The sequence below is a fragment of the Archocentrus centrarchus genome, unplaced genomic scaffold, assembly GCF_007364275.1.
Source record: "Archocentrus centrarchus isolate MPI-CPG fArcCen1 unplaced genomic scaffold, fArcCen1 scaffold_45_ctg1, whole genome shotgun sequence".
NCBI classification, from domain to species: domain Eukaryota; kingdom Metazoa; phylum Chordata; class Actinopteri; order Cichliformes; family Cichlidae; genus Archocentrus; species Archocentrus centrarchus.
The window spans coordinates 229,264-242,556 of NW_022060271.1; the positions used below are offsets into that span (position 1 = coordinate 229,264).

General features: G+C 43.1%; 2 protein-coding genes across 2 annotated transcripts; one reads left to right on the forward strand and one right to left on the reverse strand.

Moving 5' to 3' along the window:
* The first annotated feature begins 317 nt into the window (after positions 1–317).
* Positions 318–1,291, forward strand: LOC115777202 (uncharacterized). Its single transcript, XM_030725036.1, has 2 exons — positions 318–976; positions 1,069–1,291. The coding sequence occupies exons 1-2, from the start codon at positions 318–320 to the stop codon at positions 1,289–1,291; spliced, it is 882 nt and encodes a 293-aa protein (XP_030580896.1).
* Positions 1,292–3,013: 1,722 nt separating this feature from the next.
* On the reverse strand, positions 3,014–4,281 carry LOC115777203 (G2/M phase-specific E3 ubiquitin-protein ligase-like). The gene is made up of 6 exons (XM_030725037.1): positions 4,276–4,281; positions 4,094–4,133; positions 3,963–4,021; positions 3,797–3,883; positions 3,356–3,669; positions 3,014–3,207 (listed from the first exon to the last, which is right to left on the reverse strand). The coding sequence occupies exons 5-6, from the start codon at positions 3,660–3,662 to the stop codon at positions 3,014–3,016; spliced, it is 501 nt and encodes a 166-aa protein (XP_030580897.1). The 5' UTR covers positions 3,663–3,669; positions 3,797–3,883; positions 3,963–4,021; positions 4,094–4,133; positions 4,276–4,281.
* Between the last annotated feature and the right edge of the window lie 9,012 nt (positions 4,282–13,293).

Here is a 13,293-nt window from a genome sequence, read left to right on the forward strand (position 1 = left end):
GAAGAAATTAACATTTCGGAAAACAAATTAACATCACTCGAAACACTTTTACAAGTGGCAAAATCAACCGGAAAGGGTAGGTACTAACTCCAAGGCTGACCCGGAAGTGATAACGGAAGCGGGCATTTCGACCCAAGATGGACAGCAGTCGAGTGATGTTTTGTGGGGCACATATGAGTAGATTAACGCGGTTTTGTTTTTCTTGTGGACGGTCCTTAGAGTTTTTAAATGGGACAGAACAGACAGAACGACCAGATATGCTGCAGCAGTGCATACGATATTTTAATGAGGGTCACTCATACGCTGTAATCGTAGACATGATGGCATGTTTACACGGTGTACACATCAGCTTGAGGTCGCTGAAAAGCAAACTGAATGATGCCGGGTTATATCGCAGAAAGGATTTGTCCTCTACCGACGTCATAACTAGGGCAATACGAGTGGAACTTCGTGGACCTGGACAGCTGTTTGGCTACCGCATGATGTGGCAGGTACTCAGACAAAAGTACAATCTGCGAGTGAGGAGGGATCATGTAATGAATTTGCTCCGGGAGCTTAATCCTCAAGGGTGCGAGAGGAGAGCACGCAGAAGGTTTATAAGAAGAACCTACCACTCCATGGGACCGAACTATATGTGGCACGTGGATGGTTATGATAAACTCAAGCCATTCGGTCTGGCACTTTCAGGGTGCATCGATGGATTTTCCCGTAAAGTACTGTGGCTTATATGTGGCGCAACAAATAATGACCCATCTGTGATCGCTCACTATTTCCTGTCATGTGTGCGAAACCTCGGTGTCATCCCCATGAGACTGAGAACCGATTGCGGCACGGAGAACGGGACCATGGCCGCAATTCAGTGCACGCTACGCCACCACCACAATGACTACTACTCTGGAGCGTCCAGCCACATGTATGGCTCATCCACAACCAACCAGAGGATTGAGTCCTGGTGGTCCATATTCAGAAAGGGAAGGTAAGTGGTATTCATACTTTAAATTCATTTTGAGTGACCATCGTTTAAACATGGATATGAAAATTATAACACTATATTACTGATTTTTATAGGTGTCAGTTCTGGATGGAGCTATTTGCAGACCTTAGAGAAGCTGGATACTTCAATGGGAGTCACGAGCATCAGTGTCTGCTGAGATATTGCTTTGGTGATGTTATTCAGAGGGACTTGGATGAGTGTATGAGACTGTGGAACAGTCACAGGATCCGCCCCTCCAGAACAGCATCATGTCCAGGAGGAGTGCCAAATGAGCTCTACTGCTTACCACACAGGTAATACTTTGGTGACAGATGGTATTTTCCATTTTATCATAAATTTAAATGTAATCATATCTTCTCTGTAATATAGGTTTGGCTCCAGAGACTGTGGATTTAAAATCCAAATGACTGAACTAGATGCCTTTCCTGAGGTTCATCTGACAAGAGCTCCATGTGGGGACCCAAACATGCAAGAATACTTGGACTTTGCAGTGGAGCACAATCATTTACAGAAGCCAGAACAGTGGCAGTCTTCAACTGAACTGTATCTGAAACTAAAAGAAATTGCTCAACTATGAATTGAAGGGAAATTTATTGTAATGATGGTGGAACATGTACACAACTTGTCACCCACAGTTTCAGTATTTAAAAGTGGGAAATAAATGAATGAAAAACAATTGTCCAAATGCTGTCTGAGGGGAAAAAAAGACATGCTTGCTTACCGCAATTTTAAAGTATTTTAACAAAAGTAACTGCACCTTTAAATGCACATAATACCAACAAAGAACAAAAAACATTTTGAGTCCAAGTTTTCCTGCTTTAACATACCTGATTCAGATGATTGCAGTTAAAAAAAAAAAAAAAAAGCCTGTTAATCAGTTATTCAGGATCAGGATCCCTGATCTAAAACGTGCAGGGCATTGTGCCTGGATGACCAGGTTTGAAAAACACTACTCTAATGGTTATCTAGCTATATAGTTTATAGACAACCAAATCCTGGACTATTTTGAATTCCAAAGTCCATTTGTGACTTAAACACACTATATGAATCCAGAAATGGTAATTTCAACAAGTTTGAACATGTATTTGCCATTGGGAGTGGAACATCATCCAGGAACTCTATTTGTGGCAGTGGTTCCAAGCCAGATGGGGGAAGTGATGTCAGCCCAGTTGCAAACATCAAAATGTCTTCCACAGACACAGCAGCCTCGCCTTCTGCAAAGAAATGTTCAAATATACCAGGGTAACGTGGTTTTCCAAGTAGGTACAAACCTTCACAATCAAGGAGATAGTCTGCCCAGCAGGCCAAGGTTTGGCTTTCTTTCAGTCTCCTATTACTCCCTGAAGGGCTGAGTTGAGGTTTGAAGAGTCTCTCAAGCTCAAAGGCAGTCAGTCGCTTTTCACAGTGGCACAGGACGGGGTCAGCAAAGTAGGGTGTTGCTGTAGTGCAGTCAGGAACTGAAGAGCTGAAAGACCATCTTTGAATCTACAAAGTGAACACACTGTTACACAGATATGTAGATGTTGCACACTAAGGCAAAATTGTTTGTCACAGTGACTGATAACAGATACACGTGCCATGGAGCATTACAAACTAAACATTCCTACATTAAAAAAAAAGAAAATTACATCATTAAAAATATCTTACCTGTCAATTACAGATGAGTTGCGGTCAATAATATACCACTGGAGGTAGTCGGCCACAATTTCTGTCTTTTCGTCCACAGTAGCCACATGTCTAAGACAGCCTGCTGTCTGCAACATTGTGCTGTGTCTCATGATACATTCTTGTAGAGCATCCAATGTAGCAGCATTCTCAATCTGAAAGACAAAGAGACATACCCAACACAGTAAATAACCATGTGTTAATCTTGACCATTTTTATTTAGTGACATATATAGCATGCTGTAACCCTACAATACCATAAATTCATAATTTTGCAAATGTATATGTGTGGGAACTAGACATCATCATTGAACAGTGCAGGAACTATGTTAAACTCTTTCCTACCACACTGGATTTATGTTATCCCCACCTCTCGCAAAGCTTTCCCTATTTCTTCATCAGTTATTAAATTAACTGTTGGTTTGACTGAAGGCTGGCCAGCAAGATACTGTACAAGATCTTCTGACAGGAAATGGGGTCCCGGACCTCCATGTACAACTGAAACTGCAATCATCTTTCCTGCCAGGAAGTATTCATCCTCCCTAACAGCTGTAAATGAATTCATATTGTAAAATGAAAACATACATTATTTACTTTAAGATATTAGGGGGGGGGGGGGGGGGGGCATTCTGTGTCACATATGTTTACTAATAATTAACCATCCATTAGTATAGCACATATCTAACCCTATGCATACCATTTGCATTGTAGACCAAGAACCTATGTCCCTCTGGTCCATCAAAAATTGGCCGGTCTTTCAGGTGCTTCATTAGCAGAGTTAAAAATTCTCGTCTCGGACCACCTGTGTCAATCCCTTCCTCATAAACACCTGCATCATCGGTAAATCTGACCAGCATGTCACAGTTTTCAGAATATGATGAACGTCTGAAACCTCTGACAGCTCCCTCCCAAACATTAGCCCTCGAGATGTTGAACCTGCTGACTCTTTTGTGATCAATAGGAAGCGACAGGTTTGCTACAATTTCAGGTAGTGTTATGTGCATCTCAATCCTGTAAAGACAAAAAGTGATTCAATTAAAGAATATCCCAGACAGTGCACACTTTTACAACAATTATTTAAATCAACAATGTTGTACAAAGAAAAAACTGGTATGCCACAGTTATAAGATAATTTTACACTGTGTGTTGGAAATTCTCCACATTGACAAGGACCAGCTCCTCATCCTCGTCCTCAACACCTGGTGCATACAGATCTGTGTATTTACTGTTGAAAAAATTAAAATTTTCATGTTAAAATGTATAACACACACAAATTTCTTGGCCATTTTTTTTTTTTTTTAAACCTGTAGCAGCTCTTGTCTGGATTTGTTTCAGAAGGATCCTTATCCTCAGCAAAAGATATCTGAAAAACAAACTACAGTGACCCAAACAACAACACTAAAAAATGACAGGCTGCCACAGTCTACCCCATTACCTGTCCTGGCTGAATTGTAGCTTGATGTCCCAGTGCATCTCTTAAACACAATGAAAATAATAAAATGATTACCACAGTAGTCATAAGAATGTAAACAAATACATGACAGATTCCTCTTGGTTGATAAATCATTAGAAAGGTCCTCTCTCTGTGAAAAAGGCTAGATGCAAAAATCTACTTACCTTTCATTTTCAGACTTATCTTTGGGAGTACTTTGTTTTTGTGGTTCAAAAACCTGTGAGGAAAGTGCATAAATTTATCAGCAGTTTCTAATAGCTTCAATAACAGTTCCTTTACCATATATAAAAATGATGAAAATCATCAAATAAATAATTGATAATGTACCACTGTGTCAGCTTGATTGAACTCAGCCCTGCTCCTTGATGTGATGACAATTTCAGAATCAGAGTCTGAGGTATCATCCACTGCTGTAAAAACAAACAGCTGATCATGTAGATACTGTAGATGTATCCCTCAGCAGAGTAAAATAAGTAAAAATATTGAATCTTGACATCCACTAACCTCCTTTAAAATGTGTTTCAAGGCAAATGAAAAATGTGATTCTGGAATATGGCCTTCCTAGTTCCTTTTTATAGTCTGCCAATTTGAATGGCCTTTCTGATCCTGGCACATGGACTACCTCTGAGCAGTCTGGATACAACAGGATGTACTGTCCTTCTTCTATGTCCTTGTTAAATGTTCGCATTTTCTTGACAGCTTGTTGCAGTACCTCAGGTGCTTCTACCTCTGGGTCTACAAATAACGGGACTGTTTTCCCTCTTAGAGGTTTTAAATCAGTTCCACTTGGCACCATCAATCCAATGTTTATCTATGACAAAGATGATATTAATTTCATGTATTCAACAAAGGTAAAAATTAAAGACAATACATACGTTTGTGTTTCTATGGAGAATGTGGTGTCCCTCCATGGTCTGATTTGTGCCACCACAGTTTCACAGTGAGCCGAATCAGACAGTCCAGTACTGATTACACGATCAGTACTATACAACTTACCTGGACCTGTTTTCGTTCTTTAGCCCGATGTCTTCCTCTAGGCCCGTAGTTAAAAGACTGACGCTCTTTGGACTTCGAGCTTCGGTATTCCAGGAACTGTTTATATGACGGGCAAGGTTTTTCTGCTGAAATTAACAAAGCTCTGTCTCAAAAAATAAGATTAGCTAACCAATGACACTAATAGCTTTCATTCGCATTGGCTACTTCAGATAGCGAGCGCTATGGTGCACTTACTTTGTTTAGCATTATCCGGCTGTTGACATATCCCCTGTGCCTCTGGATCTTCCGTCTGTTCTGTCCCATTTAAAAACTCTAAGGACCGTCCACAAGAAAAACAAAACCGCGTTAATCTACTCATATGTGCCCCACAAAACGGGCAAAACATCACTCGACTGCTGTCCATCTTGAGTCGAAATGCCCGCTTCCGTTATCACTTCCGGGTCAGCCTTGGAGTTAGTACCTACCCTTTCCGGTTGATTTTGCCACTTGTAAAAGTGTTTCGAGTGATGTTAATTTGTTTTCTGAAATGTTAATTTGTTTTCTGAAATGTTAATTTCTTCTGAACTTGTAAAAGTGTTTCTCGTATTGTTAATTTGTTTTGTAAAATGTAATTTTGTTTCTAAAATTTAAATTTGTTTTGCCACTTGTAAAAGTGTTTCAGATTTTGTAATTTTGGTTTGCACCTCCAGGCCACCGTACACCCCCCTTAAATCCCGCTTAATTGGAGCAATATATGTTTTAAACAAATACAAGCACGTGAGCAGCGTGAATAAAGAGCAGTAACCAGTTTTTGTTAGTCACCATTACTATCCACTTGGGATTAAGCCAGAAAAAGGGGCCGGGCCAGAACCCTTTTACAGCAGAGACTCAGGAGATGCCGTTTACATCCCTTATGAAACAACAGTGCTCTTCGCATCAACACTTCAGTGTAATAAACCTCAAAAAGAGAAAAAAAAAAATATACATAGTTCTTGTCTACTCAGAAAACATGTTCCTCACAAAAGAAAACAGTGAAACACTTGAAACTGAACCATCTACAACCTGTTCATTCATCTCACAAATCAATCTAGCAGGGGGTATAACCCTTCTTCCAGCCCTACTGTACACTGGTTGTGGTTGTGAGTCAACTACAGTAGCCTGGGTAACTGTATTGGGCAGATCATCATCAGGGGGCATACATGAGCGGACAGGTTCAACCTCTGCTGACAATGGTCGGGAGGTTACAATCTATGACTCCCCACACTGTGGAAAATATTCCCCAGGGTCCAATGTCTCTGTCCCCCTATCAGGTTGGGGCGTTAGGTCTTTATTACTTTGGCTATTCACAGAATCGGGTCGGCTGACAACAGCACTCTGGTCACTCACATCATCCATCTGCAAGAGCCAACTGATTGTCATTGCCTCTCTGTCCTGTGCATCAACAGGAACCTCTGGGTCTACTGGTTCATCATTAGCCAACGAAGTGCAACTCGACTCAAGGTTGAGCTCATTGTTGGTCATGATGAAACTCACGGGGAGAAGGAGGTTTCTGTGAACAACCTTCTCTTTCATAGTCACAGGGTCCCTGATTGAGTACACATTGATCCCAGGTTTAATTGAAGTCACCTCAAAAACTGTTGAGTCCCATTTGTCTGCAACCTTCTGCTTTCCTTTCCCACCTCGGTTTGCGAGTAAGACTTGGTCGCCGAGAGCGAGAGGTGATCCCTTAGCTGCCTTGTCATAATTCTCAGCTTGCCGAGTCTGCTCCATCCTGCTATGTTCTCGGGCAATACGTGCCACGTCAGCCAAGTCACGCCTTAATTGGGCGACAAACTCACGATGGTTGACCACTGAACCATTTTGGAGAACGTGCTGGAAAACAACGTCTACAGGCAGACGTGGGATCCTACCAAACATAAGATAAAAGGGAGCAAACCCTGTGGTCTCATGTTCGGTACAGTTATAGCAAAATGTCAGCAGCTGTAGCATTTGGGGCCATCTAGCTTTCGAGTGGGCAGGTAAGGTACGTATCATGTTTTCAAGTGTCCTGCTGTACCGCTCGGCAATCCCATTCCCCATAGGATGGTATGGTGTCGTGTGAGATTTCTTTACACCGGCCATGTCCAGGAGTTCCTTTATAAGCTTACTCTCGAAATTTGCACCTTGATCTGAATGGATGCACTTTGGGAACCCATATATGCAAAAGAAATCATTCCACAGACGACGAGCAACTTGCTTTGCAGACTGGTTCTGGCACGGGAATGCATGTGACAACTTGGAAAAATGGTCTGTGACTACCAGAACATCCACACATCTTTTGTCGTTATATTCAGCAGTCCAGAAGTCGATACACACGAGCTCCATTGGCTCGGTAGTATGGATACTTTCGAGAGGGGCTCGGTCGCAGGGCTCAGGGGTCTTCCCGACCACACAGCGAAAGCAATTTTTAACATGGTTGACAATGTCTCGCTCCATCCCTACCCAGAAAAACCTCTGTCGAGCCAGAGAGAGTGTGCGAGCCTGACCTTGATGACCAGCTGTATCGTGGAGGCCATTGAGCACTTGAGCTTTAAGCGCATCTGGAACAACAAACTGGTTAATAGTCACATTCATTTTCCTGTCTTTCTTTTTTCTGTACAACACACCATCTCTAACAGAGAGTTTGGGCTAGTGTCTTAACAGTTTCTTCACTCCGGATGATTCACCAGCACGTTCCCCCCGTGTGGGCTTCCTGTGTCTCTGAGTGTAATAGAGAACTCTCCCCACAACTCTGTCCTGTTCCTGCAGATTGGCAAGTTGAGTCTTTGGCAAAGCAGTTGTATAGCCAACATCTGTGAGCTGAGGGATATTTGATTCCCCGACCATTAAAGGTCTCACAACCCCAGGATCACAAGCATCCAAAACTGCATGAACCTCCTGCCAGGAGAGGGAGTTGGGAATGGAAAGCAAATCACTCACAGCCCCGTCCTGACACTGGTCAACAACAAACTGACAGTTGTTTGTACACCTGAATGCATCCTGTACATTCCCATCAGCCATTCCACTAACTTGGGCTAACAGAGAAGAATAAGGCTTAGTAACAAGGCGGTGGGCAACACACGACTTCACGAATGGTTCTCTACTGAGTGCGTCTGCGATCACATTTTTAGTGCCAGGGACATAGTTTAGGTCAAAGTTGTAAGCAGCAAGTTTAGACACCCATCTTTGTTCACAAGCGTCTAACTTCGGTTTAGTCAGTATGTGGGTTAGTGGATTATTATCAGTCCACACTGAAAAAGGCCGTCCTTTGAACCAGTGGCTAAATTTATCACAAACAGCCCACTTAAGAGCTAGGAACTCCAGCCGATGCGCTGGGTAGTTCAGCTGGGCATGAGTCAGGGTCTTACTTGCAAAAGCCACAGGCCTAGCAATGTTGCCATCAGGTGGCAGTTGCGAAAGGACAGCGCCTAATCCGTCAAAGGAGGCGTCGACAGCTAGTATGAAGGGAGCATTAAAGTCTGGATGAGCCAGTGTAACGCTATGTACAAGGTCATATTTCAAAGACTCGAATGCTTGTCTGCACTTGTCAGTCCAGTCAGAAGGGGATAGTCTAACTAAACCCTTTTTGAACCTAGGCTTATGGCCCCTCCCCCTCTTCTTAACAGTAGGCTCTGACACCAGGTTAAACAACGGTTTAGCCGTGGCAGAGCACCCCTCAATAAAGTGGTGGTAATACAGGACCATACCTAAGAAGGATCTAATCTTCTTGGCACTGGGAGTAATGCCATCAGATTCTATAAGGTCGGCATCCTGAACATCATTAATGGCCTGTACCTTACAAGGGTCAGTTTTAACACCGTCCTCACAAACGACATGACCCAGAAGCTTCACAGAGCGCTGGAGGAATTGACACTTTCTGGGTGAGAGCTTTAGGTTGTTAGCAGCCAAACGGGAGAAAACTAACTCCAAGCCCTCCAGCGCAAGCTGTTCAGTGGGGGCAAACACCATGAGGTCATCGAGATAGCACAGGAGACTAGTGAAATTCTCATCACCGAAGATTGACATCATCATGCGCATGAATGTGGCTGGGCTGTTTGTTAGACCCTGTGGCATCCTATTATATTCATGGAGGCCAAATGGGGAAGAAAAAGCTGTAAACTTTTTGTCATCTTCATGCAGCTTGACATTGTAAAAACCTGAGGTAAGGTCCATGGTGGAAAAGAACACATTACCACCAAGCGCAGCAAGAGCATCAGTCTGATGAGGTAACGGATGTGCATCTTTCACAGTTCTAGCATTCAGCCACCTAAAGTCATTGCAGATGCGAAGATCACCGTTAGGTTTCACGACAAGGACAAGTGGAGAAGAGTACTCGCTCTGAGACTTGCGGATTATTCCGAGCTCCTCCATTTCACTCAAGGCCATTCTGAGTTTATCATAATGGCATGGAGGAACTCGCCTGTATGGAAATCTGAAAGGCTTATCATCCATCAAACGAATTCTATGGACAAAGTCTTTAGCTTCCCCACAATCCATTTTGTGTCTCGAGAATATGGAATGGTACTGCTCAATGAGGTGTAATAACTTATTTCTCCACTCCAGAGACACCTCACAAGACAAAATGTCAAGATCCTGAAGGCCAAGGCTGCTGAGAATGTTTTGAATCTCCTCATCAGACCTCACAGTGGGTTGGGAATCCTGCACACACTGAGCACATGACTGAACTCGCTCTGGTTCACTCAAGTCCTGCACAGACAAACAGGGAGACACATCTGCAAGTTTCACATTTCTCTTCAGAGTCAACGGCTTTGTTGTCGGGTTAACAACTTTCACAGGGACCCACCCATCACCATAGAGAGTAGTAACAACCCTCCCAACCAGTATTTGTGCAGGTCTTGTTCTACACCGAGTGGGCTCAATTAGGACTGTACTCCCTACAGCGGTAACACCAACAGTAGGTAATTTTGTCCACACCAAATGTTCAGACATAGGCTGGAGGGTTACAGATCTTTTCAGCTTAGATGTACCAATCGTATCAGGGAGGGTCGTAGCATCACATTGTTCGGATTGGGACAACAGTGACAACAACTGGGGTAACTTATCACCCTGAGAAGCGGTCTGAATGGACGTGGCTGGACGGATCTCAGCTGAGCCTTTCATTTGTGTTATCAGCCATTTAATAAGATTACTTCCCAGTATCATGTCATCAGATTGGCCTGGCACAACCAAAATAGGGACAATAACCTTATAGCCGTAGACAGAGATAGTGAGGTCGTATAGGGCTGTAGGTGTTACTAGATGACCCCCACAGCCGACAATTACAAAGTCCTCAGCTGTGCTTCTCACAATATCAGGTAATGATTTAGACAGTTCAGCGTCGGTTGTTTCATTCACAGTGCAGGCCATTGAACCACTGTCGACTAGTGCTTTCATGACATGTCCACTGTCAGCAGTAACTTCAGTGTGGAATAGGCTATCTGTTTTAGAAAGTCTTTGTAGGCCCTGTATAATCACAGTTTTACCAAAAGGTACCGAGCTGCTGTCATAGAGTGATCCATAGTCAATGTTTGTCACATCCAAGGTGGGAGGCTCACTTATCTGATCTACGCTGTCCTCCCCTGATCAATTAATTTCCCTGCTGGCCAGAGACAGAAGGGCGGCCACTTTGAGGGCAGCTGCGTCTGGAGTGCCCAGGTGCGTGGCACAGGAAACACAGTCTATTGTCACGGCAGTGAGTATATGCATCATGTGAGTTCTCGTTGCATACCGCACACGGTTTGGTGTGGAGGCCTTTAACTCTCGGGAACATAGCATTGTTACGTGACCTTCTATTGATGTTAGCCTTACTTTGGTTCTGCAACAGAACGTTTTCCAGCATAACGATCAGCTTCTCTAGGGCTGAGCTGTCAGAAGCAGGCGTGTGATCATTCGTATTTGTGGTATTAGAAGCACTTGGCCTAACATCAGCTGTATTCATCACGACTTTATTGTGTTCGTCACCCAAACATCTTGCACCCCTCTCAAGATGGTGCTCATCCAGCACCTCCTGCACTTCGCGAGCAGACCATTTATCGATGGTCTTGGACCTGAAGGTAAGAGCCAGTTCTTTGTTGGGGCAGTGTCTGATAAACATACGTGTGACTTTGACACTGGGGTTGTCAAAGGTTTTCCCTTGTTCTCTAAGACAGCCTACAGCAGTGTCGGCAGCTCTGTTCAACCTAAGCCAAAACTCATAAGGGTCCTCATTTACTTTTGGCAGTGTGGAATAAAAGTCAGCGAGGGGCACAGAAGAGCTGAAGTTGGAGCTGAAATGTTTGCGAAGAAGTTCATATATTTTACTAGGGTCACTAGCAACATCAATCTCGCCATTTCTTATGCCAAATTTCACCACATCTTTGGCTCTGCCCCTCAGATGAATGAGAATCTCCTCTGACTGATTTTCTGGTGAAATACCACTTTCCTGATATAGTTTCTCATCGACTCCTCCCACTCATCAACAGATATTCCATCAGAGCCATCACCCCTGAACACAGGTGGGTCTTTAGGACCGTGAGCAACGAGCTGTATCTGGGAGAGGTCTAATGTATGACTATGAACTGATTCTCTCACATCAGGTGTGTCAACATTACTTTTGGGTCCATCAGCAGGTGGACTAGGTACACTCAGTCGCGTCATAATGCTGTCTGCTAACTGGTACCCGATCTGCTGCACAATGTCACTCATTTGGTTAACAAGACTCACATTTTCATTAGCATTAGCAGCCCACGACCCCTACCAACCCCAAAGGGTGTGTTGACATTTCTAAAACTCATGGTCAATAATGAGAATGTTACTGAGGAGACGACTTAAGGAGCAGAACAGCACAGATGTCCTCTTTGGCGAAGAAGCTGGAACAGATCAGGAGCAGAGCAGAGATGCGATGACCAGCCCGGTTCAGCAAAGTTGACGGGTCATGGCACCAATGTGACCGATGTTTCTCTGGTCATATCTCTTTGCTGCTCAATGATCCACTCTGCATCAGTTGGTTGTGACAGCAGTTTATTATCTGCACAAAATATCACAGCAAATCAGTTGTTGTGGATAGAGATCGTGTGGACACTTAGCATGAGCTCTGTTTTGCCTCGTCTCAAGCAGTTCTATGCAGTGAGTCTGAGCTATACTAACTTAATACAATACAATAATATTCCATCATTAATAATAACATTGACAAATTAATACGACAATAATATCACCAACTTAAATTAGTCTTGTGATCGTATAGTGGAGCAATAAAAGTTACAAAATAAAATGCAAAGGCCTATAAAATGATTTTAAAATGGAAACCAAAAAAAAAGAGTAGTTTTATCTGTCTGTCACTTCTATGCCTTTTCCTTCTTATATCTAACACTATGCGCAACTCATGTAAGAAAACAAAAGAACAAGATTCTATCAGAATTATCACAGAACATTTGTATAACATTCCCAAATTGTACACAGTAACATACCTGCACAAAATATCACAGCAAATCAGTTGTTGTGGACAGAGATCGTGCGGACACTTAGCATGAGCTCTGTTTTGCCTGGAAAACAGCACCACTGTTAGCTGCTAGCTCAGTTGATAGAATCACGGCAGATACAAAGACATCTAACAATATCTATCAGCAAAACATGGTGAAAACAAAACAAGGAGCATAGTACACAACATAAAATAGTTAGCTTTTAGCTCTCATGTACTCTGGGATGACTCAAATATTATGTTTTGTCCACACGTATTCGCAGCCATGTTACCTCGTCTCAAGCAGTTCTATGCAGTGAGGCCGATCCACGTTCCCACGACTGCTATACAGTGCAGGTACGACTGGCGACAGCAGATGGCGCTGTTTCATTCCCAATTTAGTGGGATTTAACAAAAGCTTATTTTACCTATGTTACACATATACATACACATCCACATATCTACACATGCACATACATACACACACACGCACACACACACACAATCCTGCTGTTGCTTGCAAATAATGTGTATGTGCCTCTGTCATGGAACGTACTCACCAATGGAGGCAAGAAACTGCAGTCACGCCCCCCGTGATCCAGAGGCGAACAGGGACGGACCTGATTAATATCCAACTATATTAAGTGAGACATTAATGTAGAATAAAACTATCCAGTTATGATGCTTAACTTTAATTTCAGGCAAAGCGATTTGCTGAGGAACAAATGAAGCACTGAAACAAACCAAACATCAG